General features: G+C 53.8%; 1 protein-coding gene across 1 annotated transcript; it reads left to right on the top strand.

The window, feature by feature from the left end:
- Positions 1–1802: 1802 nt before the first annotated feature.
- On the top strand, positions 1803–24469 carry GLTP (glycolipid transfer protein). The gene is made up of 5 exons (XM_047828125.1): positions 1803–2071; positions 17423–17481; positions 18499–18632; positions 21317–21467; positions 23308–24469. Exons 1-5 carry the CDS (start codon positions 1969–1971, stop codon positions 23488–23490), a joined length of 630 nt encoding a protein of 209 aa, XP_047684081.1. The 5' UTR covers positions 1803–1968; the 3' UTR covers positions 23491–24469.
- Positions 24470–26804: the final 2335 nt, after the last annotated feature.

Genomic DNA, 26804 nt, shown 5'->3' with positions numbered 1-26804 from the left:
GTTGAGAAATCAGGGTGTTGTCTGATGCTGGAGGTCCTCGTAGTAGGTTGTGATCTCTCTGTGGAATTGATGGAGGTGTCTGAAAGGTGGGTGGGGTACTGGCACTGGGTCAGGGTGCTGGGTAGGATGGTGAGGCTTCAAGGAGATGGTATCTTAAGATGCCTGAGGTGGGGAGGTAGGGTGGGGTGGGAACAAGCCAAGGTTGATGACTTGGGTTCCTATCAGTGAGAGATCTGACTTGATGGGACATGTCAAGATCTGTGTCATGAGCAAGAATGATGATAGCTTTGTCTCCCTCAGACAGACCCCCTCACTTCCCAACTGCACTTGGGTTATAGCCTTGATGTGGAACAGTCTCTCTCTTCTCCCATCTGCCTTCTGAAAGACTAAATTAAGAATATTTCATATAGTTTAGCAATGATTTTTCTGGCACTAGTGATTTCTCATTGCCCTTAACATGAAGTCCAAACTCTGTATCACCCCCTACCTAACCCAACATGCCCCTGCTCACCTGCCTTAGCTAAATAAACTCTTATCTCTCCACTCTCATACCTGCCCCCCCCCCCCCCCCCCCCCCCCCGCCGGTTGCTTGCACACACCCAAGCTCTTTGTCACCTTAAGGCTTTTGCACATGCTCCAGCCACTCTGGCTGTCTCCTAATACTCCTTCAGATCTCAGCTCTTCATAGATACTTATTGCCCAAACCTCCTACATCCTATCTCCCTCAGTCACCCTCTAACATTCTGCTGTTTTATTTTCTTCATTTATAGTTATTAGTGTCCGAAATTGTCTTACTTGTGTATTGTATTGTATTGTCTCCCAAACTAGAAAGCCAGCATCACAAGAGCAGGAATTTTGCTGTACTGTTCACACCTTTTATCCACAATTCCTACCTAGCACCGTGCACGGCACAGACTGGGCACACAGTGAATATTAATTCCAGAATGAATGAGAAGCTCTCAACAACTGTGTGCTAGATTTTTTTTGAGAAGATGGGTGTTGGGTTTTAGGACACAAGGATCTAGGTGGGTTGTGGCTGATGTGAACTGTGCTCCAAGTGGTGACAAGCATGTATCCTGGGCTATTGGTCTGAGGTTAGGTTTGGGGAAACAAGGGTTCAGTCTGATGGTGGTTGACTTGGATGGTAAACTGGGCCAGGTCCCTTAGGTAACATCAGACCGTTCAGGTCAGACAGGACCCCAGATTTCAGGAAACGGGAGTCTTAGCTAGGTATGGCCGAGTTAAACTTGTGACTTGAGCAGCGTCCAACAGGTGAAAGATCATTGAAGAACAGTCAAACGTCCCCATTGGTTGCAGCTAAAGAGAACTGCGACCGGAACAGCGTCCAACAGGTTGCTTGGGGCTGTTGGAGGACAGACAGGCTCTGTTCTTGGAGAAACAGGTGTCCTCGGGGGCGCTGGCTGTGTTGGGCTGTAAAGTTGGGCTGGTAGGTGAGTGGAGTTGTGACCTGGGCAGCTCTACGCCCCCATCAGGCGAGGACCCGGCCCGAGCCGGTCCGCCCGGGTTGGGGGCGGAGGGGGAACACGCCGCCGGGGCCGCAGGGAACGCCCGCAGAAGGTTCACCTGGGAGCGGCTCACCTGGGCGGACCTAGACTGGCGAGTCCGCGCGCTTTCAGGCCGGACTGGCCGGCCCCGCCCCCTGACCAATGGCGGCGGGGAGGCGGGCGGCGACGGGCGCGGATTGGACGGGCGGGCGCGACGGCGGGCGCGGATTGGCGCGGGCGGGTGGGGGCGGGGCGGTGCGCCTGGGCGCTTAGGCGCTTGGCCTGCGGGCGGCGCTGAGCGCTCGGCTACGCGGGCGCGGCGAGGGCGGAAGTGGCGACGCTGGCGTCCCCTGAGTCTGCGGCGGGCGGCAGTGACGGCCCCAGCGCTGACGGCGGCGGCCCGGGGGGCGGCGTGGACGCCCGCGGCGCCGGCTGGGGCATCACCGCCGGCCTCGACCCCGAAATGGCGCTGCTGGCCGAGCACCTGCTGAAGCCGCTGCCCGCGGACAAGCAGATCGAGACGGGGCCCTTCCTCGAGGCGGTGTCCCACCTGCCGCCCTTCTTCGGTGAGCAGGGGTGAATGGGGGAGCCAGCCCGCAGCTCTTCTCCGGAGCGCTCCCAGATGCACCCCCAGAACCCCCCTTCTCCCGAGCATCCTCCAGCCGTCCCTCTCCCGGACACTCCAGATCCTATTTCCCCAGGCACCCAAGACCCCCTTTCCTTACAGGCACCCCAGGTTCTCCCTCTCCCGGACACCCCCAGATCCTTCGTCTCCTCCAGACACTCCACTCCTTCATCTCCACCACCTCACACTCCACCGTTTCCTTAAGATGCCTACCCCCCTCCCGCCGCGCCAGTTCTCCACTTCCTTGGGCTCCCCCAATCATCCCTCTCCCCCAGACACCCCTGACACTTCCAATCCTCCCATCTCCCCGAAAGCATCCCGCCCCTTCAACCCCAAATCCTGTATCCCTCATCCTATCATTCCCTTCTTGCTTTTCAGAATGGCTTTCAACTCCCTCCCCTTAACATAACCCTCCCATTCCATAAGCCCTCTCTTTTCCTTACATTCTCCAGCCTCCCCCTCGCAGGTGTGAACCCTTCTTTCCTCAGAATTCCCCCATTCCAGATCAAAGACACCCCACCCCTGCTCCAAGGGAGGAAGGATGAGGAGGGAGGTTTTGAAGAGGGATTCGCGAAACTCTGGCACCCCTTTCTAGGGGGAACCACCTAAAGTGTTTCCTCCATTTAGAACAGGGGTCAGGTCAGGGGAAGCTGCTTTGTGGGGTGACGTCAGACACAGAGTGCTTGGCATGGGCTCTGGAAGAAGACCCCTGCCTCATATGGCAGGTCCAGGAAGGCTGTGGGAGCATGAGGAAGGCAGTCGCTAAGCCAGTTTCAGAGCGTCCTTCCTCACCTCCCTGAGCCCGGCCCAGGCCCTGGATGGAAAATGGGAAATAGAAGACAATACCACCGGCCGCTGCCCTTTGCCTTTCGGGTCCTGGCTAAAGGTGCAACCTGACCCTTCCATGTGGGCTTGCCCTGCGCCTTGCCCTGCTCATTCACTCGGTGGCCTTGCAGGAAGATACCTGTCCCCAGGACAGAGTTCAGCTGTAACCCACAAACTGACAGAACCTTAACACCGACCTGGGGCTGAAGAGATCTGGCACACGGACAGCCACTCCCGTTACCCCTAAATGGGTGGTCCCCATCTGTGAAATGGGTTTGCTGATTTCTCAGGCTAGCTGCGAGGGGGTAAATGTGTGTAAAGCTGTGAGGCCTTAAATGCCAAGTGGATCTTAGCTGCGGGGGGAGCGGTTATCGCATCAGTTCCTTGGTCCAGTTTTGGTTCCTTCACATAGTAGATGATTAATCAGGGTTTGAGTGAGTGCGGTCACCTGGTTCGTATGACCCTCAGACCTGGGTTAGCAACCCGAGAGCAGGGTCTTGGCCTTTTATGTCCGCAGCTGCACCCTCAGTACCCAGAGCAGTGCCTGGCACATAGTAGATGCTTAGTCCATCCTCATGGAGTGTCTGAAATGTTCTTATCGGTTATCTCAGTGTTGAAATAACACTGACTCTCCAGGCAGGGGCTCGGGAACTCACTGGCTTTGGCACTGAGGAACTTTTTATTTGCATGCCTCCCCCCACCCCCCACCACTTCTAGTTGTGTGAACATTGGCAGGACTCAGCCAGCTTGCCCTGGACAAGGATTCAGAATCTGTTTAAGCTAATGGTTCTCCACTGAGGGCGGTTTTGCCCCTCAGGGGACAGCTGGCAATGTCTAGAGCCATTTTTGTTTGTCACAGCTTATGTGTGCGTGTGCGTGTGTGTGTGTGTGTGTGTGTGTGTGTGTGTGTGTTGGGTGGGGCTGGGGGGGTGGCGTGCAGGGAGGTGCTGCTGGCATTCAGTGGGTAGAGGCCAGGGATATGCCACAAAATACCCTACGATGCAGAGGACAACTTCACCACAAAGAATTGATCCAGCCCCAAATGTTTGCCTTGTCGAGGTGAGAAACCCCAAGTTAATCTCTTTATCTTCGGCAAAGGTGCCCGTACTACGGTTCTGCAGTTGGGGGCACCCTCACCGGATGCGATCATCTGGCTGCTTTTAGAGGAGAGGGGACGGTGGCCCCTGGAGCCAGCAGGGCCAGGATGCCAGGGCTGAAGAGCATCCCCTCCTCCCTTCCTCTGATCTCAAAGGACCCTTGTCTTTGCTGTGAGCCATGTGCCGTGGGGCAGCACATCTGTTGACAGAGGCCCCACTTATACAGACGCCTCCGTGGGTTGGCCCACACAGAATAATTCTTAGCCCTCTTAAAAAAAAAAGTGATAATCCATTTTGAACCATTGTGCTTGTCTGGGAGAAGAGTTTCTCCTGAGGATTTCAGGTTTAGGAGGATGCTCCCCCCAGTGGCTTTTCTCTGGGACTCAGGGGTCCGTTGAGATCCACCGTGGGCTCTAACACAGGGGCTCTGTCTCATCTTGGGGGCGTGTGGTCACCTGGATGATCCGGGTGGCTTGCGTGTGTCTTCTTGAATGGGGCAGGTCTGGCTTAGTGGATGCAAGAAGTCTGAAATAGGTTGCAGCCACGCTTCCCTCTAAATCAGGGTCTCTCCACCATGGCACGGCTGACGGTTGAGGCAGGATCATGCTTTGTGGTGGGCACCGTCGTGTGCATTTAGTGCCATCCCTGGCCTCTACCTACTCGATGCCAGTAACACCTCCCTCTCCCCAAGTTGGGACAACGACTTGTGCGAGGAGACAAAATCTGGTTTGAGAACCACTGTTCTTCATATAAATAGGGCAAAGGGCTGAAAGCTGTTTTGTTTTGCTTTAAATATTTATTTTTGAGAGAGCGCAGGTGGGGGAGGGGCAGAGGGAGGGGGACAGAGGATCCCAAGCAGGCTCCTCTCCGACAGCAGCGAGCCCGATGTGGGGCTCAAACTCACGAACTGCGAGATCATCATCTCTGAGCCGAAGTCGGGAGCTCGGCCGACTGAGCCACCCGGGCGCCCCAGAAAGCTGTGTTTTTAAAAAGTATTGAATGCTGTAAGGAAGATCTGTGTATCGAAGGAAAAACTTTGCAAGAAGAAATGATAAATAAAAATCTCCCTGTCATCTGTTGAGCACTTACGATGTGCTAGTACTCTAATCCTCTCAGAACCTTTTGAGGTCGGGTTTTTTGGTTTGCTTGTTTTTATTTTGAGAGCATCTCTGTTGACATTCCGAAATACTTTCCTATTGGACTCATTTTTGTCCGTCTTAAGGGAAAATGCATAAGTTGCTTTTTTCCACCCACTGTATAGCATGACCATCTTCCCATGCCTGTCACCATTTGTCACAGCTGCTTAGAATTCCTTTGTTTGAATGTGGTCATCCTTTAATTAACCAGTCCCCTGCTGTGGGCCACCCACATCGCTTCTCTCTCGTGGTCTGCTCTCGTAAACAACTCTCGTAAACAACGCTGCAGTGAACATCCTCGTATATGTTTCTTCGTGTACTTCTTATATTATTTGTAATTTTTAGAAGTGAAATTGCTGGGTTGAAGGATGCAAAAGCTTTTAGAGCAATCACATTTCTTTCACTTTTGTCGGGTGTGGTTTGTGACAGAGTTGGTCACCCCGGGTGAATGCTGATTCCTCAGGCTGCGGGTCTGGTGTGGCTTAGAGCGTCCACATCTTGGGCTAGCCCTTCGTCCTTATCTCTGGCCTGAACCTCTGGCGTGGTACAGGCTTTACTATGTCCACTTAGAGTCCAGCCCCTTGTCTGGCTTCTTTCTCCACCTTGACCCAGTAATTGGATCTCATGTCTGAGTGATCAGCTTGCAACTGACTTCTGTGAGGCTTGCTCTCTCAGCTTTTAGGTCAATTATGCAGCAATGTTCTACAGTACTAACAATTAGAGGGCGGAGGCAGTGGGAGAGGGGGAGGGAGAGACAGGGATGTCATTTCATCTGGTCACTCCCTGCCCAGAAGCCTCGGTGGCTCCCTATTACCCCACCTTGAAATCTGTGTTGTAGCCTCTCTGGGTGGCTTGCAGCCCCACAAGTGGTGCCATGCCATCACTTGCCTCTGCCCGGCACACCCCTTCTCCTCTCCAGCCTACCACCTTCCTTTGGCCTGGCTGGGCTCCGCTTATCCCTACGGGAAAGTCACCTCATCCGGAAAGTCTTTCCTGACTCCCTTAGACTACCACAGGACCTATCACATTCTGTGACTTTGAGCTATTTCAGCACCTGGCCCCAGGTGAGCTGGTGATATTTGCTGAGTGAATGCTTTTGGTTCCATTCCCATGTTTTGTTTTGTTTTGTTTTTTCTGGGTTCTTTCTAGAAGAAATTTTGCTTTTCTCTCTCTTTCTGAATTAAAATACATAACTCATGGAGTGCCTGGGTGGCTCAGTCAGTTAGGCAGCCAACTTCAGGTCAGGTCATGATCTCAGGGTTCGTGAGTTCGAGCCCCGCGTCGGGCTGTGTGCTGCCAGCTCAGAGCCTGGAGCCTGCTTCGGATTCTGTGTCTCCCTCTCTCTCTGCCCCTCCCCTGCCCCCGCTCTCTCTCTCAAAAATAAATATAAACATTAAAAGTTTTTTTAAATAGTAATAAATGAATAAATTTTAAAAAATACATAACTCATAAACCGTACCCATGGCAGACATGACATTATTAATCAGTCATGATACCGCTCTCTCCCTTCTAGTCTAGACACAGCCTCGGTGTTTTTCTCAACACGCTGTTCCAGGTCCGTCGGACGTGGTGCATGAAGTCACGCCTGTCTGTTCTCACTGTTTAGGGAGAAACTAAAGATGCAGAAGCGGAAGGGAATGATCTCCGTCTCTCAGTTCTTGACATCCACTTTCTGGGGATGATTTTTCTTCCTTCAGATCTCTTATGTAATTAAATGGATGTTCAGAGAATCAGGCCTTACAGGTATCTGGTGCTCATTAAATAGTCGTAGGGGAAACCCCAGAAAGAGTGATTTCCCATCCCTTTGGTTCAGTGCTTGCTCTATTTGGGGGGGGGGGGGGGGGGGGACAGTGGCAGCCCAGAAGGACAGAATTATCTTCTTGTTTTACAGCCAGAGAAACCGAGGCCCGAGAGGTTAGGTGACATGCTCAGGGTCACACAGCCAGGGGGTAACAAGTGGAGCCCAGCCACAGCTCAGGTCAAACCAGAACTCGGGCCTCAGGCCTCAGGATTCCTTATGCAGTGGTCTTGGCCATGTGCCGCTTGCTGTCCTGGCTTCCCGTCCGGCAGAGGAGAAACCCCCTTCCGCCCCGCGTGGAGCCACCTGCATGGCCACTAAAGAGTCCAGGGGGCACAGTGACGGGTTCAAGATGCCGGAACCGCAAACCAGATATGCAGCTTTCCTCCCGGGTGTTTGCCTCGTAATTGGCCCTCCAAGCTGGGCCCGCAACCCTTGCTCATTTGAATGCAAATTTGAATGACTGGGATATAGAAGTCACCCAGTCATCCCAAACAGGTAGGTCAGCTTCTCCTGTAATTGGAACATGGCGTTAACTGCCTGGGAACCAGCCCCACTTAACACCCCTTGGCCTGGGAGTAAGAAGTTCCCCTTCTTTGAGGAACTTTATCTGCTTTATCTTCTTTGAGGAACTTTATCTGCCCCAGGGCAACAAGTACCTTCTGGGACTCGGGACCACCTATCAGATCTCTGCGGTGTTTTAAAGCTAATATCGCAAGAAACATGAGCAAGAAACTGGATTAAACCGTCTTACTATAGCAGGTTAGTTATCATTTTGGTTGAGTGTCTGTTGAAGGCTGGATTCTGCAGGGACCGGACATAGACTGTGTGCTTGTGAGGGACGCTTTTAGAGGAAACTGTGTCCCTGTGGGAGGAAGAGGCCAAAAATACACTTTCTGCAATAGGGTTTTGCCATTTTGAAACTGCCAGGAGACTCTTAGTGGCTGGTAGTGCCTTTGCAGGTAGTGGGTGGGGGTCCACTAGACTTGAGGAGCACCTACTGTGTGCCCGTTGTCCTTCTGATGTGTCACGCTCATGATCTCACCTGGCCCAGGGAAGATCTGCGTGACCCCTGATGAAAGAGGCGCCGCTGACTCCCCTGTGTTAGCCGGTTGTGTCTGTAACAGCTGTGAGTTGGCTGCTTTTGAGGCTCAACCGGGAGAAGTCACTTTGAACTTGGGTCCGTTGTCTGCTGAAGGCCTTGCTCTGAAAATCATAGGTAGATGAATGGGAAGAAACACGGGCCCTGGCGGCAGGCCGAGCCCACGCGAGCTTGAGTCCTGGTTCCACAGCGCCAAGGCCGTGTCCACGCCTAAGTTCATCCCCTCTCTAGGCCTCCAGCCCCGACTGGGCTTGGCCTCCCAAGAAGGATGGAGGTGACCTTCCCAAATGATTTGGGTGCTCAGCGCCCAGAATCGCTCCATCTTTGCCCAGATAGGATGGGTGGCCTCAGGCCTTCAGACGCTGCCACACAGCCCCTGGGAAAGAAACAAAGATTTCCAGAAAGAAGCTGTCTCTCCATCTGTGGGTCTGGTGACCGACGGCCAGGGCTTGGGGCCAGCCGCTGGTCTGAGACCGCTCCAGCACCCTCATTTATAACATCCAAAGACCAGCGCGGAGCACAGACCACCGGTGCCCGCCTGCTTTGTCCTCCAGTGACTGCGAGCAGATCCTCCTCGTCCCCATGTTCAGAAAAGTCTGGCCCTGAGGTCAAGGACTGAAGTCTGGCTTCTGCTCCCGGAGGGACTCAAATGGAGAAGTGGGAGGGAAAGTGTCCACTCTGTCTCTTGCTAGCTCATCCAGGCCTGCCTCACCTCCAGCACAGGGCTGCTTGGAGGAACAGTGCCCCACTGCGAATCCCTCAGGGGCAGAGGTCGGGCCCTCCCGGGGCCCAGCAGTGCACCCAGCAGAGCAGAGTTGTCCAGAGGTGTCGACCTGAAAGGGAATGGGAAGAGCGAGTGACAGAGGGCTTTGTAAAATAGAACGCACGACCCCAATCACAGCTAGCGTGACTCCTGTCTTGAGTGGCGCCCACGTGCCGAGCTTTGAACGAGCCTCTGTCTCATTTCTAAGCCTTCTAATGACCTTACGGATTCGGAAGCAGTAGCAAGCATTTTACAGAAGAAGAAACCGAGGTTCCGAGTGGGGAAGGGAGTTGACCAGGTCGGCACAGCTGGGAAGTGGTCCACGGGGCTGAGAAGTGGGCTGGCCCTGTGATAAGGGAGGGCAGCACTCAAAGACCCGGGGGGGTCTTACTCTGGGCAGAAGTAGCCCCGTTTCTGGCCCTTCCCCGCTGTTTGGGAGTGGGGGAGGGGAATGCTAGGAAATCCCCATCTGGCCAAGCAGCGCTGGTTTCAGTGAGCCACCCGGAGGGGCTCTGGTCTTAGGTTTCATTGTTTCAGTTTAAAAACCGCCTGGGTGGATGTTCACTCCTTTTGTTGCCTTCTTACAGTGTTACTTGTATCCGGGGCTTTTTTTTTTTTTTCTTTTTGGTTAGCGTGTTAACTGTATCTGAGCTTTTAAGTCATTACAGCTGATCCGCCCTCTCCAGGGTCCTATAAAAACCAGCCAGCTCACACTTTCCTGTGCTCGGAAGTGATTCATTTTCTGCCGTGCCGTTCCCCCAAGTTCCCTCACTCCACTCTCGTCTGAGAGCCCGTTTTTTTTTTAATGGTCTGGAGTACATTCGAAGTCCTTATTTTATGACAGGAGGTTTCCTGCTAATTGTATCCGTATCCATCAGTAGGCTCCACTTTCTCTCCTCCCTCCCTTACTCTCTTTCTTCTGTGATTTCTCAGTCATTGGGAGCCTTCTTCTCTGGATTTCCTCTCTGAAGAAAAGCTTTGTCTGTTGAGAAAGATGAAAATGATGTTATAAATAATAATAATAAGCATAAAGAATACTTTCTTTTTTCCTGAGCATTTACTAGGTGCCAGAGACCGTGCAAAGCCCTTTAAACAACACCTCGTTTAAGCCTCCCAGCGACCCGATGAGGTGAGGTCCTGAGGTGGGGTCCGTTGTCGGCCTCATTTTTCAAATGAGGAAGCCGCGGCTCAGAGAGGTTAACTGATTTCTCCCAGGCCACACAGCAAGTAGAGAAAAATGAGTTTCCCAGCCACATCCCCACTTCAGGGGTGGCTTTTGTTGAAGGGGACAACTGTGGACAAAGGGAGTTGGCATGCCATAGGGGTGATTTTTAATTTATAACCAGTGTTTTGGATTGGTTTTCTTTTGTTTTTAAATATTTATTTTTGAGACAGTGGGGCGGGGCAGAGAGAGAGAGAGATGGAAGAACCACAGCGGGCTCTGCGCTGACAGCAGAGAGCCCGACATGGGGCTCAAGTCCACGACCCACGAGATCGTGACCTGAGCTGAAATCAAAGAGTCGGGTGCTTAACCCTCTGGGCCACCCGGGTGCCACAGGATTGTTTTGTCAACATCCTTTCCTCTTTAGACAGTAAAAAATTTTAAAACGACAATTCACACAACAATAAAACGCCTTATCTCGAGAAGTCTTAGTTTTAGGAAGGTGGGCATTCTCAAAGCAGGCCTTAGTATAGACTGAGCCGTCACACACACACCCCATGCCTGTGGATTAATAAATGATTCACTTCCATGGGCTGTAATTTGAGTGCCTCCCATTATGGTCCTTGAAAACCCAGGACCTGTAAAGTTAATCTGCCCCGTATCTTTAACAACGGAACCTAATTATCCAGCTACTGAAAAAAAAAAATTGAATTTGAAATAGAACCTTCATGGGGCGCCTGGGTGGCTCAGTCGGTTAAGCGTCCGACTTCAGCCAGGTCACGATCTCGCGGTCCGGGAGTTCGAGCCCTGCGTCAGGCTCTGTGCTGACGGCTCAGAGCCTGGAGCCTGCTTCGGATTCTGTGTCTCCCTCTCTCTCTGACCCTCCCCCGTTCATGCTCTGTCTCTCCCTATCTCAAAAATAAATAAAAACGTAAAAAAAAAAAAAATGAAATAGAACCTTCCTAAACGAGGCTCCTAGCATCAACGACACAGGCATCCTGTTCTTCCTTTTTGAAGTAAGTATTGGTTGGGGTCGAGGTTTCCATCCTGAGTCACACAGGCTGAAAGCAAAGCCTTGTGTCTAAGAAGAGGAGTGCTTTTTATTCCTCTGCCAAAATTATTCCTGAGATGGAATGAGAGGGGGGTCCAGGCAGGGCAGTTCAGTCGCCCCGTTGCCCAGTGTCCGGCAGGTGTCGTGGGGAAGCTTGCATATGTGTGCTGTGGTCACGCTCAGAGCGTTCGTAACAACTGTTGCTTTCCAACCACGTTGAAGCCGGAAAAAGCAGGAACGAGTCTGATTCTGGGTGACATATGGTGACTGATGGCTTGTGGGGCATTGTGCTCTCTGGGCAACCTCCTTCATCTGAACCATGGTGAATCCCAGGTAGGAGGTTGTCCAGCCAGAATCGTCCCAGAGGTCATGCACAAAATGCTTGACCTTGATGCTGACCCTCTTCGTTATTTGTTTCCCAAGTATCTAGCAGAATGAAAGCGCTACAGAGAAATAAGGAGGGAGTGGTGCTCCTTGCCCGTCAAGAACAATTTCTTGTCGATTAGGCAACATGGTCCTGAAAACCTGAAAATGCCACGTAGAGCCATTTAGTGAAGGGTTCAGGGGGCCTGTGAGGTTACTGGCTCACACCTTTATCATAATTCCTATCATCGATGATGGCCCTATTTAGAAAACCGTGTGTGGCTTGGTATACGAAAGCAGGGACATTTGTGTTACATTTTGATGCGTTTCATCCAGAGTGGTTGAACTAGAGAAGGTTGGGGCATTCGTTACATTAGACAGCTAAAACATATTTCGCCGTTTTAATTTTATCTTCTTTTTATTGTCAAGGTAAGACATTTTGTTGTTGTTCTATGTTATGCCATTTTTCTATCAGGTTTGGCTGTTTCTTATTGATTTATCAGACCTCTTTACATATTAAGGATAATTATCTTTAGTCTATGGTTTGTTTCACAGACCAGCCCTCCGACCATCAGTTTGTTGTTTGCCTGTGATTGGTGATGGGATATCTCCTCATGCCCCATGTAAGAGGTTTCTGGGTTTTGTAATCAGCTCTGTGGTATTTTCCTTATGCCTTCTGGATTGAGTTAGCATGCTTAGAAAAACCTTCCACACCAAACAGAAGTGGCCATTTGCCACATATTCCAGATAACCAAGGCTTATCTGTATTTAGAATCTGTGCCCATTAGGAGTGGTTCTATGGAGTAAGATGTTGGAGTTCTAGCTTATTCTTTCCTTTCCCCTTACTTTTTCTTTCTTCCTTTCTTTCTTTCTCTCTCTCTCTCCCTCTTTCTTTCTCTCTCTCCTTTCTTTCCCTTTCTCTCTCCTTTCCCCTTTCTCTTTCTTTCTTTCTCTCTCTTTCTCTCTCTCTTTCCCTTTCTCTTCTTTCTTTCTTTCTTTCTTTCTTTCTTTCTTTCTTTCTTTCTTTCACAGAGAAAGAAACTCTCACAACTTTCACAACTTCCTTTCTCCCTGGAGGTAAGATGAGGAACTAGGAAACCATCCAAACCCCCTCCCTCCCTTTTGGCAGAGGGCTTCTGGATGGCATTTTAAAGAGTCTGTTTGCTGACAACAATAAAAAACCAACTTGGAGGTATATCTGCAAAACTGGTAAAACAAGAAAGGTAATTTTGGGGCACGGCTACATTCTGTAGGAAAGGTAAGGCTGGGTAGTGTCACAGTCTGCCCAGAGCAGGGGCCAGCCTGAGTTTAAACTATTCAAAAGGCCACCATGTGCTTGGCGATTAAAATCATCTTCTGGTTTTCCTGTCAGAGTACTCTCCTTTTTGGTGAGTTCACCTGGCTGGAAACATTCTAGAAAGAAAGGTGAGGGAGAAGTGGAACAGGCCTGGTTCCGTAATTACGTCTGAGTGCCTGGCTTCCTCTTTGTGACCCTAGGCAAGTCCCTTGGCTTTTCTGGGCCTGGCGGCCTTGGACGGCACCAAAGACAGACAAGCCCGGAACTTTCAGCAGGTCATGTTGAAGCAGGTTTCAGCCTCAACTGCACCTGCACACGGCACCTGTGGGCTGTGGACAGTGAGGGACCTGAGCCCGGCACGGTTAAGTCACTTGTCCAAAGTCACAGACCTGGGACCTGAACCCAGACCAGCAGACCTCAGAGCACCACACCGCCTCCTCCCTGCTCCCAGGTGCTCCGAAACTGACCCCGACGTGCGTGTGTGTGTGTGCACAGAGATGCCTCTCCTGCTGGAAGTGGACTCTGGGGTCAGCCTCCCCACCCCTCTCTCCTGGGGTCCGCCCACCCCCCCCACCCCCCGCCGTCCCTCTCAGCTCCTCCTCCGCTCCCCGCTCCAGAAGTACACTTAGGCCCTGCATCCCTGCCCTCCCCGGTGGAGCAGAAGCTGTGTCCCTGCGTGGTGGCCACGGCACACAATAGCCACTGCTCCCAGGGCCCGGCTCCTGCTGACCACAGCGGCCTCGTGACCCGCATAGCGCACTGTCAGGAGAACGCAAAACAAAAAGCCTTTCTCCCTGCCACCGGGGCAGGACTGCTCAGAAACTGCACAAGAGCTCTTTTCAGAGCCGAGGAGGCCAGATAACATTTTTCTGCGTCTCTGAAATGCATGCTCAATGACCTGTGTCACTGGGACAGGCCGGTAAACCGCCCATGCGTGGTTGGCAATGACTGGTTCCGGAGCCCCGGATCTGTACGTTCTCCCATGGAAGGTTCTCCTCGACTCGCCCCGTAGCGGGGAAAGCGATCACACACGGACTGAGCACTCAGTTGGCACGTATGATGCCTCCCCACGTCGCGCGGCCCCCCAGGGCCGGTCTTCCTACGTTCTCCTTTATCAGAGAAACTGGGGCCCCATCCCCTCCCCGTATTCTCTGCCATCTTGGTGGTACGGGTGCCTCTAGAACCATGCGTCGGGTCAATCGGCACCACCAGTGGGTGGATAGAAAGTGGGACTGGAGGGAAGTTTCCACCGTCGGGCCACTCATTCGTGCCACGCATGCTGGGCACAGGGGGCACAGGGCGGAGGGGAGGGGGGACCCAGGTGACCAGGTCCCTGCCCTCTCAGAGCTCAAGTCCAAGGGGGAGATGGGTGGTAAATAGAATGACACGTGGAACCACAAGCACCGTGAAACGGACTCGGAAAAAAAGTAAAAGGAAAAAATACGACTTTATGAGCAAAAAAAAAACCCCACAAAAAACACAAGCCCTGACTTTTCCCCCAGCATGTTAAATGCGACAGTTTTTTTCCTAATTTTTAAATGTTTATTTATTTTTTGAGAGAGAGAGACAGACAGAGAGTGCAGGCAGGGGAGGGGCAGAGAGAGAGGGAGACACAATCCAAAGCAGGCTCCAGGCTCTGCGCTGTCAGTACTCAGCCTGATGTGGGGCTCAAACCCACGGAACCGTGAGATTACGACCTGATCCAAAGTCGGACGCTTAACGCACTGAGCCACCCAGGTGCCCCGACAATTTTCAAACATAAGGTAAAATTGAAAGAATTTTACAGTGAATATTTGCACACCCACCACCTGCATTCTGCCATTAATATTTTACTGCACCTGTTTTTCCATCCATCAGTTCACCCTGTATCTTTGGACATTATGCATTTTTGGAGGATGAGGACACGAAGCCATCAGCCAGAGCTGAGGAGCAGTCAGTCCCCATGCAGCACATCCAGGGGACCCGCCTGGCCCCTGTGAGGGTCAGCATTGGTGACCCCTGGCTGCACAGTCAAGAGGGAACAGTCACTGCGACTGGCTTGCTTGCATTACTATTTAAGTCCAGAACGCCTCGTCCTTTGCGGCAGCCGGTAGTAACGTGCTCCAGGGTTAGCAAATTCCACGACCGTCCCTGCTGGATGAAGTCAGTGGTGCGTCAGGCAAGACGAAAGATTGGGATGGGGTAGTTTGGGAGGCCCGAGTGCTCAGGATTAAGTGGGGCAGGCCGTCTGGACCCCCAGCCCAGCACCCAGGAGCCGCACCTGCACGGCCCCGTGGAAGGAGGTCTGGCCCCACAGGCACGGGAGAGAAGCCCAGTGGATGACAGAAGGCTGGCCAGTCAGCCGGAGGATTCTGTGCCTGAAGCCTGCCCTGGGCCTGACGAGGGGCCTCAAGAAGGCAGAGGATAGAGGGATGTGGGTACAGGCCAAGCGTGTTCCCGTTGGGCAGAGATTCCTCAGGGCCCGTGGCTTCTGAGCACAGCTGGCTGACGTTTGCAGGACCACGGAGCTTGAAGTCGCGAACATGGTCAAAATCCATCTTATTGAGTGTTCGTGCACCGGGCACTCTGCTAAATGCGTCCAGTACATGTTTTTTTAATTCCTGTGACAGTCCTTTGAATTAAGTACTATTACTGCCCCATTTGACATGAGAGGAAACCGAGGCACCCAGGCGAGGAGACTTGCTCAACTGGGGTGTGGCCGGGGCAGGATTCAAACAAACCCCATCTGTCTGGATGCCTTCCCCACTTTCTTTCCGCTGGCTTCTGGGGTATTTCATTTATAGTGTCTAAAGCCGTTTCCCCAATGCACCTCTTTTAACAGCTGTGCTTGGACTGTTCCAGATGGCTGGCCAGGTGTGCCGGGTCACCTTGGGTGGAATTCAGTCTGCAGCTGCCCCTCCCCCAAGCCTCCGCTCCCGTGCGGCCAAGGTGGCGTGCCTGACCTGCCGGGCGAGGAGAGTCTGGCATGTCCCTCCCGTGGGTACCCACGGCGGCCTGCTCGGGCGTCTGTGTCCCCGGGGCCCTGTGGTCTCTGGACACAGCAACGAGGGGGAAGAATGTGTTGGGGGAGCACAGCTGGCTTCAGGCTCTGAGGGTGAGGGTCGCGCTGAACCTGCTCACGAGGGAACCAGCCGTTCCCTGCGTGTTTCCTCCACGCCAAGCCCTCAGCAAGGGGCTCTGACCCGTGGGGTGTCTCAGGTCCTCACGACAGTGCCGGAGGGTCACAAAGGAGGGAAAGGAGGGGGGCAGGCTGCTCAGAGTCCCAGGCCCCGCTCATTTCGAGGTCTGCCTTTCATCGACCCAAAGGTGTCACTGGCGGGGCGCCTGGGTGGCTCAGTTGGTTAAGCGTCCAACTCTTGGTTTCTGCTCCGGTCACGGTCTCATGGTTCGTGAGTTTGAACCCGGAGTCTGGCTCTGTGCTGGCATAGTGCAGCCTGCTTGGAATTCTCTCTCTCTCTTCTTCTCTCGCTGCCCCTCCCCCACCCGTGCTCTCCCTCTCGCTCGCTCTCAAAATAAATAAACTTCAAAAACAAAGACAAAAAATGGTGTCGCCAGTAACACCAAGAAGGGAAAACCCCCTCCAATTAAGAACATTCCGATTCCAGACCTAAACAAAACGTGTGCCTTGGAGGTGGGTTCTTTCAAGTCCTGCCCGCGGCATCTCTGATCGGTCCTGCTGCCCCACTGGCTAGATGGGAAGGCTGAGGCCAGTGCCTGCAGAGCAGGGTGGAGGTTGAGCCCGCGTCCCTCACTCTGTGTTAAGTGACTGGGACCCCATTGCTGACGTGTTCTCCCGGGCTCTGAGCCTGGGTCTCCGAACCGTGGAGCCTCTGCGTCGCCAGTTTCTTTCTTTCTTACAGGCTGGTGAATGAGAAGGTCATTAAAAAAAATGTTTTTTAATGTTTATTATTTATTTTTGAGAGAGAGAGAGAGACAGAGCGTGAGCAGGGGAGGGGCAGAGAGAGAGGGAGACACAGATTCGGGAGCAGGCTCCCGGCTCTGAGCTGTCAGCACAGAACCCGATGCGGGGCTCAAATCCATGAAACGCGAGAAGTCGGACCCTTAACCGACTGAGCCACCCAGGCGCCCGAGAAGGTCATTTTTAATAAATCTGGCCCTTCTGCCTCATAAGATTCCTCAGACTGCCTCCTGGCCAGCTGGTCTATTAGCAGTGATCCGCCTTGTTGGCCAAGAGGGGTTTCTCAGAACATTATTTCTGCAAGGTACTGTATACAGCTGTGCTGATCAATATGGTAGCCACCGGCCACGTGTGCTATTTACATTTCAATGAATGAAAGTCAAGTAAAATTACAAATTCAGTTCCTCAGTCACACCACATTTCAAGTGCTCGGTAGCCACATGGGGTCTATATTAATGCAGATATAGAACATTTCCATCACTGCAGAAAGTTCTGGGCAGTGCTGTGCAAGAACAAAGGGCGCTGTGGATAAAAGGATTTGCCCCCTAGATATTCCAGTTGGATTTTAAAGGCTCTGACAAGTCCTGCAACAAGAAACTGGTCTCAGCTGGAGCCCACCGCTCCAAATTAACTCGCCCACAAGCCTTCTTACCACCTATAAACAGCTCCGCTCGTCCCTAAACACACCCAGTGAACTGCCTTCCGGTTCCCAAGCCTATGGAGTTCCTGAATCTCCTCCTTGTTGGGAATCTGAATCTCTCTTCTGGTTTTGTCCCCAGATTGCCTCGGGTCCCCAGTGTTTACTCCCATCAAGGCAGACATAAGTGGCAACATCACGGTATGTACTTGGCCCAGCAGCCACAGCCCGGAACCTCCACTGGGACTGTGAACCTGCATTAGTCATCAGTGCCCTGCTCCTGGCCGCAGGCTCCCCAGGTTGAGGAACAGGAAGGAGACGTGGAAAACAGGCTTGGCCCCCAGGTCATCTGGCCCAGGGCTCTTGGTGCTCCTTTGAAATCATATACCCCGCAGTCACAGCCTGACGGGGATGACCGTCTGAAGGGTTGACCTGGGAAGGAACCTCCTGGTTCTTGTATCCACCCCGACCAAATAAGAAGTAAACTCCAAAGTCCACGGGTGCATTGGCTCGGCCCTTCCCCCCTCCCCATTCCTGGGTCATCCCCTGGACTGCCGTCACCCAGCCACTGCCCTTCTCCCCGTGAGGATCCATGTACGGCCTGCCCTGCAGCTTGGCCACGCTGGATTGTCTCATTTTGTCAGCCCAGCAGTCATTATCCCCATTTTATAGACGAGGAAGCCGGGGCTCAGCGGGGTGGAAGGGCTCACCTAAGGTCACACAGCAAGGAAGGAGCGGAGGTGGGATTCAGATCCAAAGTGCCTGGCTCCGATTCAGGAGCCTTGTTCCCGGACATCTTTGAATCCCAAAGCGACCGTCCACTTCCGATGCTCAGGGTCTGAGGCGCCATCGATCGTGGTTGGAGAGCATGGACCCTGGAACCGGTCTATGGCGGATCCCGCTGCCCGCTATCCCTTCCCCTGTCTGAGCCTCGCTTTCCCCACTGCAAAGGGGGATCATGACAGCAACATCAGGATCACTGGGAGGATCCAGTAGAGCAGCGCCCATAAAGGGCTTTGCCAACCCTCCCGGCTCACGGAAGGTGCTCGGTAAACGTGAACAGTCGTGGTAGTTGCTGTCATGTAGTTACTGGCACAAGCCCCTGCTGCTGGTGCTGGCGCGGGTGGGAAGGAGAGGGGTGCTCCCCGACCAGGCGTGGGGGACGGCCGTCCGTGGGGACGGCCTTTCCAAGGGAGAACCCCGTGTGCTCTGTTTCAGAAAATCAAAGCCGTGTACGACAGCAACCCGGCCAAATTCCGGACCCTGCAGAACATCCTGGAGGTGGAGAAGGAAATGTACGGAGCAGAGTGGCCCAAAGTGGGAGCCACGCTGGCACTGATGTGGCTGAAAAGGTGATGGGCTTGGGGGGCAGGGCGTGTGTGGCCGTGCAGCCCCGGGGGCCCTGCTCTGCAGACTAGGAGTGTCCAACCCTACCGTTGCCCTCCGAGGCCACCCCCGTTCCTTTCACGTGTGTGAAATGCTGAGAAAAAGTGCCCAAAGGGCCAAGGCCCCCCTGCTGGTGATGCTCCCTTGTTCCAGTCCCATCAGAAGCATAGCAAGTGAGTGCCTACTCTAGACGTCGTTCTAATCGTTTTTTACGCCTGATCGTATTTCATGTGCTGTGAGTTAGGTGTGGTGATCATTCCCATCTCACAGGGGGAGGCCACTGGGGCTCTGGAGGCCAAATAATGTGCCCAGGTCACAGGGTCAGAGCTGGACCCCAATGGCCAAGCATAGTTGTGCAGGTTGTACACTGCACAAAGGTGTCCTATCTAGGGCTGGTTGCATCATGCACGTGCCAGGTTTGACTTTATGAGAGCTTCTTGACAGAAATATAGCGTCTTGAGGAGAAGGCACTCTCTCTGATTTGCACAGAATTGTCCCATGGGCTGGGCTGGAGGCAGGGTACCCTGATAGGGGATTTGAACCCAGACAGTCTTACCCCAAACTTGAGAACGCTCATAATCACTATATATATATATATATATATATATATATATATATATATATATATATGTATGTATATCATCCTTCCAGCAGATACTTGACCCCACATCCAGTTGTTCTCATCTCACAGATAAGACCACCGAGGCTCAGAGAGCCCGGGCAGCTGGCTGGCTGAGCTCACACAGCTCTCTACCAGCCACAGAATTCTCCTTTAGCTGTGTAGACACCACTGGCAGCTGCCATGAAGCCAGGCACATACTCCACCCCACGGATGTTCCTACTGTTGCCCTCTCTTGGGCCTGGAGTCAGAAAGGGTGCTCCTCCCCTGTGTCTCTCCCCAGCCCCAGCCGGCCACCTCTCCCCACCACATACTTCTTCGGTGAAATGGAACAGAGAGAGTCTGCCGCCTGGAGGGCGCAGCCGAGGACGTCAGGGGGGTGGGTGGGCTGCAGTTAGCGCCCTCACAGCATGTTTTAGGGACCACCCCCACCCACTTTTGTCTCTCGGTGAGAGACTCACAGGCCTGGGTGAGGCCTGCTCCCTGGTTCATCCATCGGCAAGTTCTGCCGGTTTCTTAGGAGGAGCAAGGCAGATGGTGATGTTCAGCTCAGTTAGATTGTTCGTGTCCCGATCAGACACGGGCAGAGCCGGGTGACTGGGAGGGCGGGTGAAGGGAGACACCAACTGGCTGAGCACGTAATAAGCACCTGCTGTGTGCTGGGCCTGTGGGATGCCGCATCGAACAAGTGGGGTCCCTCTTCAGATTCCACAGCCTGAGTAGGGTATCTGGCTGTGGGTGCATCCTGACAGCAGGGTAGCAGTGCCTGGAGCAGAGAGAGGTCAGGGAGGGCTTCCTGGAGGAGAGGTGCCAGGCAGAGTCTCTGGGACTGAGCAGGAGGGTCCCAGGAGGACGAGGCCTTGGAGAGGTGGGAGGGCAGGAGAGGCCTGGTGCCTGCTGGTCTGGGAGGGTCTGGTCTCACAGGTTCTGGATGTGAGGCAGGAGCAGGGAGGGACCAGGCGGGATTGGACAGAGGTGAGTCTCAGCCTGATCGGGGTGCTGGGGAGCCACCGAGGGCCATGAAGGTGTTCAGCCACAGGGTCAGATGGTACCCCATCCCGGCTGCTGGGTAGAGGGCGGTCATTAGGGCTGTGGGGAGGCAGGGGCTCAGCAGAGGTGGCTGAGCAGGATGGGGCTGGGATTGTCCCCTGGGCTCAGTCCCACAGCCCAGGCTGATCCCTGATGGTTAAGGGCTCTGATTCAGGTATGGAGGACTTCCCTTTACCTCACAGGTGACAAAGAGACCCTTTAGTCCCAGTGCTCCTGCCCCTAGAAGCCTCCCCTCATCCCCCGCCAGCCTGATCCCCACCTCTCTGCAGGGAAGGAACAGAGCAGCTCATCCAGGGACTCTGGGGGGAGAGGGAAGGATGGGGAAGGAAGGAGTCGGGCCCCGGGGTCAGACAGTGGGGTTCGCATCCTGGCCTTTGCCTGAGCCTTTCAGGGGTGCCTCGATGTTCTCCTCTGTGAAACGGGCAGGTTGTGCCGAGCCTAGCCTCCTGGGGCCGAGGGAGCCGGAGATGAGATGCCGTGCGTTCAAGGACCTGGAGGAGGGGCTCAAGCGGCCACGGAGGGTGTAGACAGTGGCTTGGGGCGGTGGTGGAGGCGGGGCGTCCAGGCACAAGGCGGGCTGGTCAGTGTGTCCACAGTCCGTGGTCCGCGAGCTGACGCGTGGCGGGGGCTGGCCGCGTGGACACAGAAGTGGGCAAGGCAGGCCCAGACCCTGCCTCGTAGACCTCGCAGCCCGGCGGGGAGCGCGGCCAGTGGCCAGCGGCAGATCTCCTCTGGACAAGGTGCTCGGGAGCCGCCGCGCTGAGCCGGCTGGTCACGTTACACGTAAGCGGGGTCGAAGCTACCACCTCAGGAGTGACCACCACCGGGAGCATGTGTGCGCGTGCGTGTGTGTGCGCGTACCCGCGGCTCAGAGCGGGCGCTCGGGTCCAAGTGCATCAGGGTCTGTGCAGGGGTGTGCCCGCGGCGTGGCCGGTCCGAGCGCACCCGGTCCTGAAGCGCCGTCTGTCTCCCGGGCCGCAGAGGCCTCCGCTTCATCCAGGTCTTCCTCCAGAGCATCTGCGACGGGGAGCGGGACGAGAATCACCCCAACCTCATCCGCGTCAACGCCACCAAGGCCTACGAGATGGCCCTCAAGAAGTACCACGGCTGGATCGTGCAGAAGATCTTCCAGGTGAGCTGGCCCCCCTCCTGCCACAGCTTAGCTTCGGCCCTGGGGGTCCTGGTTGGGCCCAGCTGGGCCTATTCGGGGTGAGGCTGGCTCACGCAGGGGCCCTGTCACGTGCGCTCGCCCAGCCCCATCTGTGGCCGTGGTGGGTGTTCCTAGAGCTGCTCCGTGCTGTTTCCGTTGAGTGTCCCGTGACGCCTGACCAGGGGGCTGTGGGAGCAACCCTGGCGGAGACTCTTGAAGACCGAGGGTCGCTGGCGGGCAGGCCTGTTTGGCCCCTTGGATTCTGCCCAGATCCTCACCCCGGGAAGGGAGGGGAAGAAGGGCTCCTGTACCCACCAGGGCATCTGCTAAAGAGACGCGGGTCCACAGGGCTCTTGGTGGCTTACGTTGGGGTGACATTGGCCAGGGTTTCTGGAAGTGGGGCTTCAGCACCAGCCTGGTTGCCTGGGGGCCCCCAGGATCGCCAGCTGAGAGGCCCATCTGGAAGATGTCAGGAGGTCCTTGGGGTGCCCCCCATGCTGTCTCTGGCTAACTCTCATCTCTTGGCCCCTCGTCTGGCCCAGCCTGTCCTGGCCACCCTCCCCTGCAGCCCATCCCCTGTCCCCTGAGAACCGGGGTCCAACAGGGTGGTCTCTTTCCCACAAGGCACAGGCTGGGACAGGAGCCAGTCTGGGTACAGGCAGGAAGAGCTGGGCCACCTCTGGCTGTCCCCCCTGGTGGGGCTGGGGGCAGGGCCCAGGTGGGTGCCATGAAGCCCTGCTCCCCCTCCCCCACGCTGTGTTGCCCCCTGCAAAGTCCTTGCAACCCACACCTGAGTGATAACAGCATGTCCTGTGTGCCTGGCCCAGGGCGGGCTGCCCACACATTCTACTCTTCACGAACGCACATCCTCACCTCCATTTCACAGATGAGGAATCTGGTGCTCAGAGAGGTTGGTTAATTATCTCGCTCAAGGTCACACAGTAAGATGCGGTTTGGGATTCCACCTCCCTGAGCCTCAGCATCGTCATCTTTCAAATGGGCGTAAACTAGGCCTCACCTCCAAGGGTTGTAGTAAAGATTAAAGGAGTTAATATGTACAAAGTGCTTGGTGCCTGGTTTACACTCAGTAAATCAAAGCTTTACTGCTGCTGTTCGTATGGATGATTTTGTTATTTATACCCACCCCAGCCTGTCTAACTCCTAGCCTAAGCTTCTGACTCAGCTGCAACCTTTTCTTTCTGGCTCTGCAATTCTGCATGTTACCTGTTCTCTGTACTTTTCAAGTGTCAGGGGAGCCTTGAAATTTAGGGACATGTCGCCCCCACCCCCACCCCCCCCCCGAAGGAGAAAAGAGGCCCCAGTCCATGTCAGCAGCCCTCTCCCCTGGTCCGAAAGTGCGGTCTCTGAAGAAGCAGTCCACCTTCTCCAGAGCAGGGGACCCAGAGGGAAGCGGCTCGTCCATGCTGAGCACCTACTGTGTGCCTGGTGCCATGCTGAGTACTTTGCACAACCTCCTTGATCCTTACGAGAGCAACCTGATGCCCGTGGGTGCCATTATCATCCCGATTTTACAGATGAGGAAACTGAGGCTCAGAGAGGCTAAGTAACTTGCTCAAGGCTCACAGCTAGTCGGCGGCACAAGCTGGAATTTGACAGGTCTGTCTGTCCCCGAAGCTGGTGTCCTTCCTGCTGTCCCTCACGGGGGTAGAAGGGAACACACATCTCCCTCTTCCTTTCCCTTCCGACACCATGAGTAGCAGGGACCTCGGGGACACCCCCTCCCAGAACCCCACTGTGCCCCGCCTGGCGGCCCCTGCTGGTCCCCTAACTCTGTGCCCCCTCCCCTCTCGCCCGTCTCAAGGCAGCGCTCTACGCGGCACCCTACAAGTCTGACTTCCTGAAGGCGCTCTCCAAGGGGCAGAACGTGACAGAGGAAGAGTGCCTGGAGAAGGTCCGTCTCTTCCTGGTCAACTACACGGCCACCATCGACGTCATCTACGAGATGTACACCAAGATGAACGCCGAGCTCAACTACAAGGTGTAGGCACGCGCACCCCAGCAACCGGCTAACCCGAATCACTGTGAATCAAGCTGGCGGGCCGCCCGCACCAGCCCGCGTGCCCCCACCCCGGAGCGGCCCAGAGTCCGGCCGGGGTCTGCAGGGGCCGGGCGGCCCGGGTTTTTATTTTTAAGTCATTTTTGGGGGTTTATCCTCACGGAGCAATAAATAACGATCCTACTTCCGAATCTCCTTTGAATTTCACAACAGCACAGACTGACTTTATCCCTTCATTTCAGTGTGGGAAAGATCAATTAATGTTTCTAATCAAGTTCTAAGGTTTGTTTTTGTTTTTTTTCTCCCCCCACGCGGAGCATAACTCTGGGGGAACTGTGTGTCATACCCCTCCCTTGAAAAAGAAGCATGTGTCCTTAGGATCTGGCTGAATGATGTTTTGGTATTTTAAGGACCATGAGGAGTTTGATCTGAAATTACACAGAGCCCCTGTTGTGGGATTTTTTTTTTTTTAAAGCAAACTGGCGTGTGTTCTCATGTGGTTTGCACAGCCCGACCTCACAACAGTCATTAAAGATACTGCTCTTTCTTACTGTCTTTTGCCAGACAGTTTTTTTATAGCCGAAACCAACCAGCAAGCCTTTGATGGCCACGGGGAGGGTTATTTTAAAGCTATCAGGCACAAATGAGTGGCCCTATGTGACTATATTTGCATTTTTCTGCATAGTTATTTTCTTCAGGGACAGCTTTTCCAACCTAAGAAACTACCTACTGTGTGAACTCTCTCAAGGGGGAGAGGATGAACCCTCCATCTACTGAGACCCAAGAAAAATGCCTCGCTGCCTTAACTGTCCTTCTTGGCGCTAAAAAGAGCTGTATTTTTTAAAGTGTTGGGGCGAACAGAGCAGCCCCAAAAGAATTGATGTGTGGTAAAAACCCACTGAGGAACAATTGGTGATTTTTATGCAGAGACTAAATGATCCTTAATAAACAAATCTCTATTTTGGAATCACCTTGGTGTGCTGGTTTTGGTTCTTGATCCCTTTCCCACCCCCCTGCTTCTGGATAAGAGGTTACAACTGGGGACCAGCCAGGGCCCTGCTTTCTGGCCTCCGTGGTTTACAAAAATAGAACTGGTTGCCACATTGAGAAACTGGAGAAATTTCACACACAAATCTTGATTTCTAGCTTCTTTAAAAGAAAAATCAGACTGCGTGGCAGGAGCTGAGGAATAATTGCCCCCTTGGCTGGGTAGGACAAGTGGACAAATATATTCTCCATTTTACCCCAGTCCCTACCAATCCCTCTTGCCTCCCTAACCTGTGACCTGAAGTTATTCGCTTGCTCGTAGGCTGATGCTTTTTCTGATACTTGGGTTAAATGGAGAGGGGATCTTTGTTTTACTTCATTCCTGCTCCTACAGAGTTGGTAGTCTAGTGGGCGGGATGGGCCAGTAAATCAATAGGGATGATACAGAGTAGTCCGTGCCCAGAGGGTGCCTGGGGCCACAGATGAGGGGCCGCATCCTGGGATGCCTCTTTTTTTTAAAAAAAAAAATTTTTTTTTAACGTTTATTTTTGAGACAGAGAGAGACAGAGCATGAACGGGGGAGGGGCTGAGAGAGAGGGAGACACAGAATCTGAAGTAGGCTCCAGGCTCTGAGCCATCAGCCCAGAGCCTGACGCGGGGCTCGAACTCACGGACTGCGAGATCCTGACCTGAGCTGAAGTCGGACGCTTAACCGACTGAGCCACCCAGGCACCCCCTGGGATGCCTCTTAGAGAGTCATGCCTTGCCCTGAGCCTCCATGGAAGCGGTGGGGTGGGAAAGAGCCTGACAGAGGAGGACGGGCAGGGGACGGATGCTCCAAGGCATGAGCGAGACACCCAGGGCAGGCTGTGTGTGTGTGAAATCATGTGATGAAGGGATATGAACGTGACCCTGAAAATTATGGAGCACCTTCAAGGGTCCTTGTTCAATCAGCCAGGTAACCAGTTTGGAAGCCAGCCTCTCGCACGACCAAGGGATGGACGCCCGAACGGAGATTTCTACTGTCTGATTTCATTATGTTTTCCAGTGTTGCTGGGGGTAGTAATGCTACTGGGCTTTCCAAACTCCAACTGCTTTTTAGGCTTTTTAATTCTGCCACAACTAAAAGGAATTCTGTGTCTTCGTTTTAGAAACAACCTTTCTAGGGGCGCCTGGGGGGCTCAGTCGATTAAGCGTCCAACTTCAGCTCGGGTGATGATCTCACAGTTCGTGGGTTTGAGCCCCATGTTGGGCTCTGTGCTGACAGCTCGGAGCCTGGAGCCTGCCCCTCCCCTGCTCATGCTCTGACTCTGTCTCTCAAAAATAAGTGTTAAAAAAATAAAAAAAACAGCCTTTCTTGGGGTGCTTGTCTGGTTCAGTTGGTAGAGCATGAGACTCTTTTTTTTTTAATTAAAAAAAAATTTTATTTATTTTTGAGACAGAGACAGAGCACGCGTGGGGGAGGGGTAGAGACAGAGAGGGGGACACAGAATCTGAAACAGGCTCCAGGCTCTGAGCTGTCAGCACAGAGCCCGACGCGGGGCTCAAACTCCTGGACCACAAGATCATGACCTGAGCTGAAGTCGGACGCTTAACTGACTGAGCCACCCAGGCGCCCCCGAGCATGAGACTCTTGATCTTGGGGTCGTGTGTTCGAGCCCCACAGTGGGGATAGAAATTACTTTAGAAAAAGAGAAGCTTTTCTTCGTGTCTCTGACATAATACGATGGGACCGGGAAGGCAATGTGTTTGTGGAAGGTCGGCATTTGCCCAGGCCAGCCTCCTTCACTCCTGGCACCTGCTGGGCCCCAGGGGGCACACTGGGTGCCCAGAGACAAAGCCAGCAGTGCATCCACGTCCTCCCATTTCGTTTTTGTCAAAGTGGGACTGATTTCTGCCCCGGGGCCAGGGAGGAAGGAACACACATTGAGCGCCTGCTGTGTACCCGGCCCACCCAGTACAAGTGGTTTACAGGCACCATTTCAGAACCCCCTGGGCTGGCATCAGGGGCCCCATCTGTCAGATGAGGAAACTGAACCCAGAGGACAGGGCAAGAGGACTTGGCCAGGGTGACCCGGCCAGGCACTGGGGTTTCACATCTGAATTTGTATCTCCCGTCAGCTGTGGCCACTTCTGCGCCAGCTGACAGAGTCAGCCCGCCTCCCAGCACATCTTCCTGCCAGGACATCCCTCTGTGGGGAGTCACTTATCTGACCCACGTTAACCTGACAGTGCCCAGAAACCTGGATAAGCCCAAAAGTTGGACAGAGGTTGACTGGTGTATTCACCTGTTGGTTCATTCTTCTAAACACAAC

Source organism: Prionailurus viverrinus, chromosome D3 (assembly GCF_022837055.1).
Source record: "Prionailurus viverrinus isolate Anna chromosome D3, UM_Priviv_1.0, whole genome shotgun sequence".
NCBI lineage: Eukaryota > Metazoa > Chordata > Mammalia > Carnivora > Felidae > Prionailurus > Prionailurus viverrinus.
Note: the sequence above shows the minus strand (reverse complement) of the source record. Positions and strands in the feature narration are given on the sequence as shown.

What these genes read in the sequence shown, in the direction of transcription:
- GLTP (XM_047828125.1), top strand. Translation starts at nt 1,969, where the DNA reads ATGGCGCTGCTGGCCGAGCACCTGCTGAAGCCGCTGCCCGCGGACAAG. An exon ending in CCACCTGCCGCCCTTCTTCG is followed by an intron (nt 2,072 to 17,422) that starts GTGAGCAGGGGT and finishes TTTTGTCCCCAG; the next exon opens with ATTGCCTCGGGTCCCCAGTG. An exon ending in ACATAAGTGGCAACATCACG is followed by an intron (nt 17,482 to 18,498) that starts GTATGTACTTGG and finishes GCTCTGTTTCAG; the next exon opens with AAAATCAAAGCCGTGTACGA.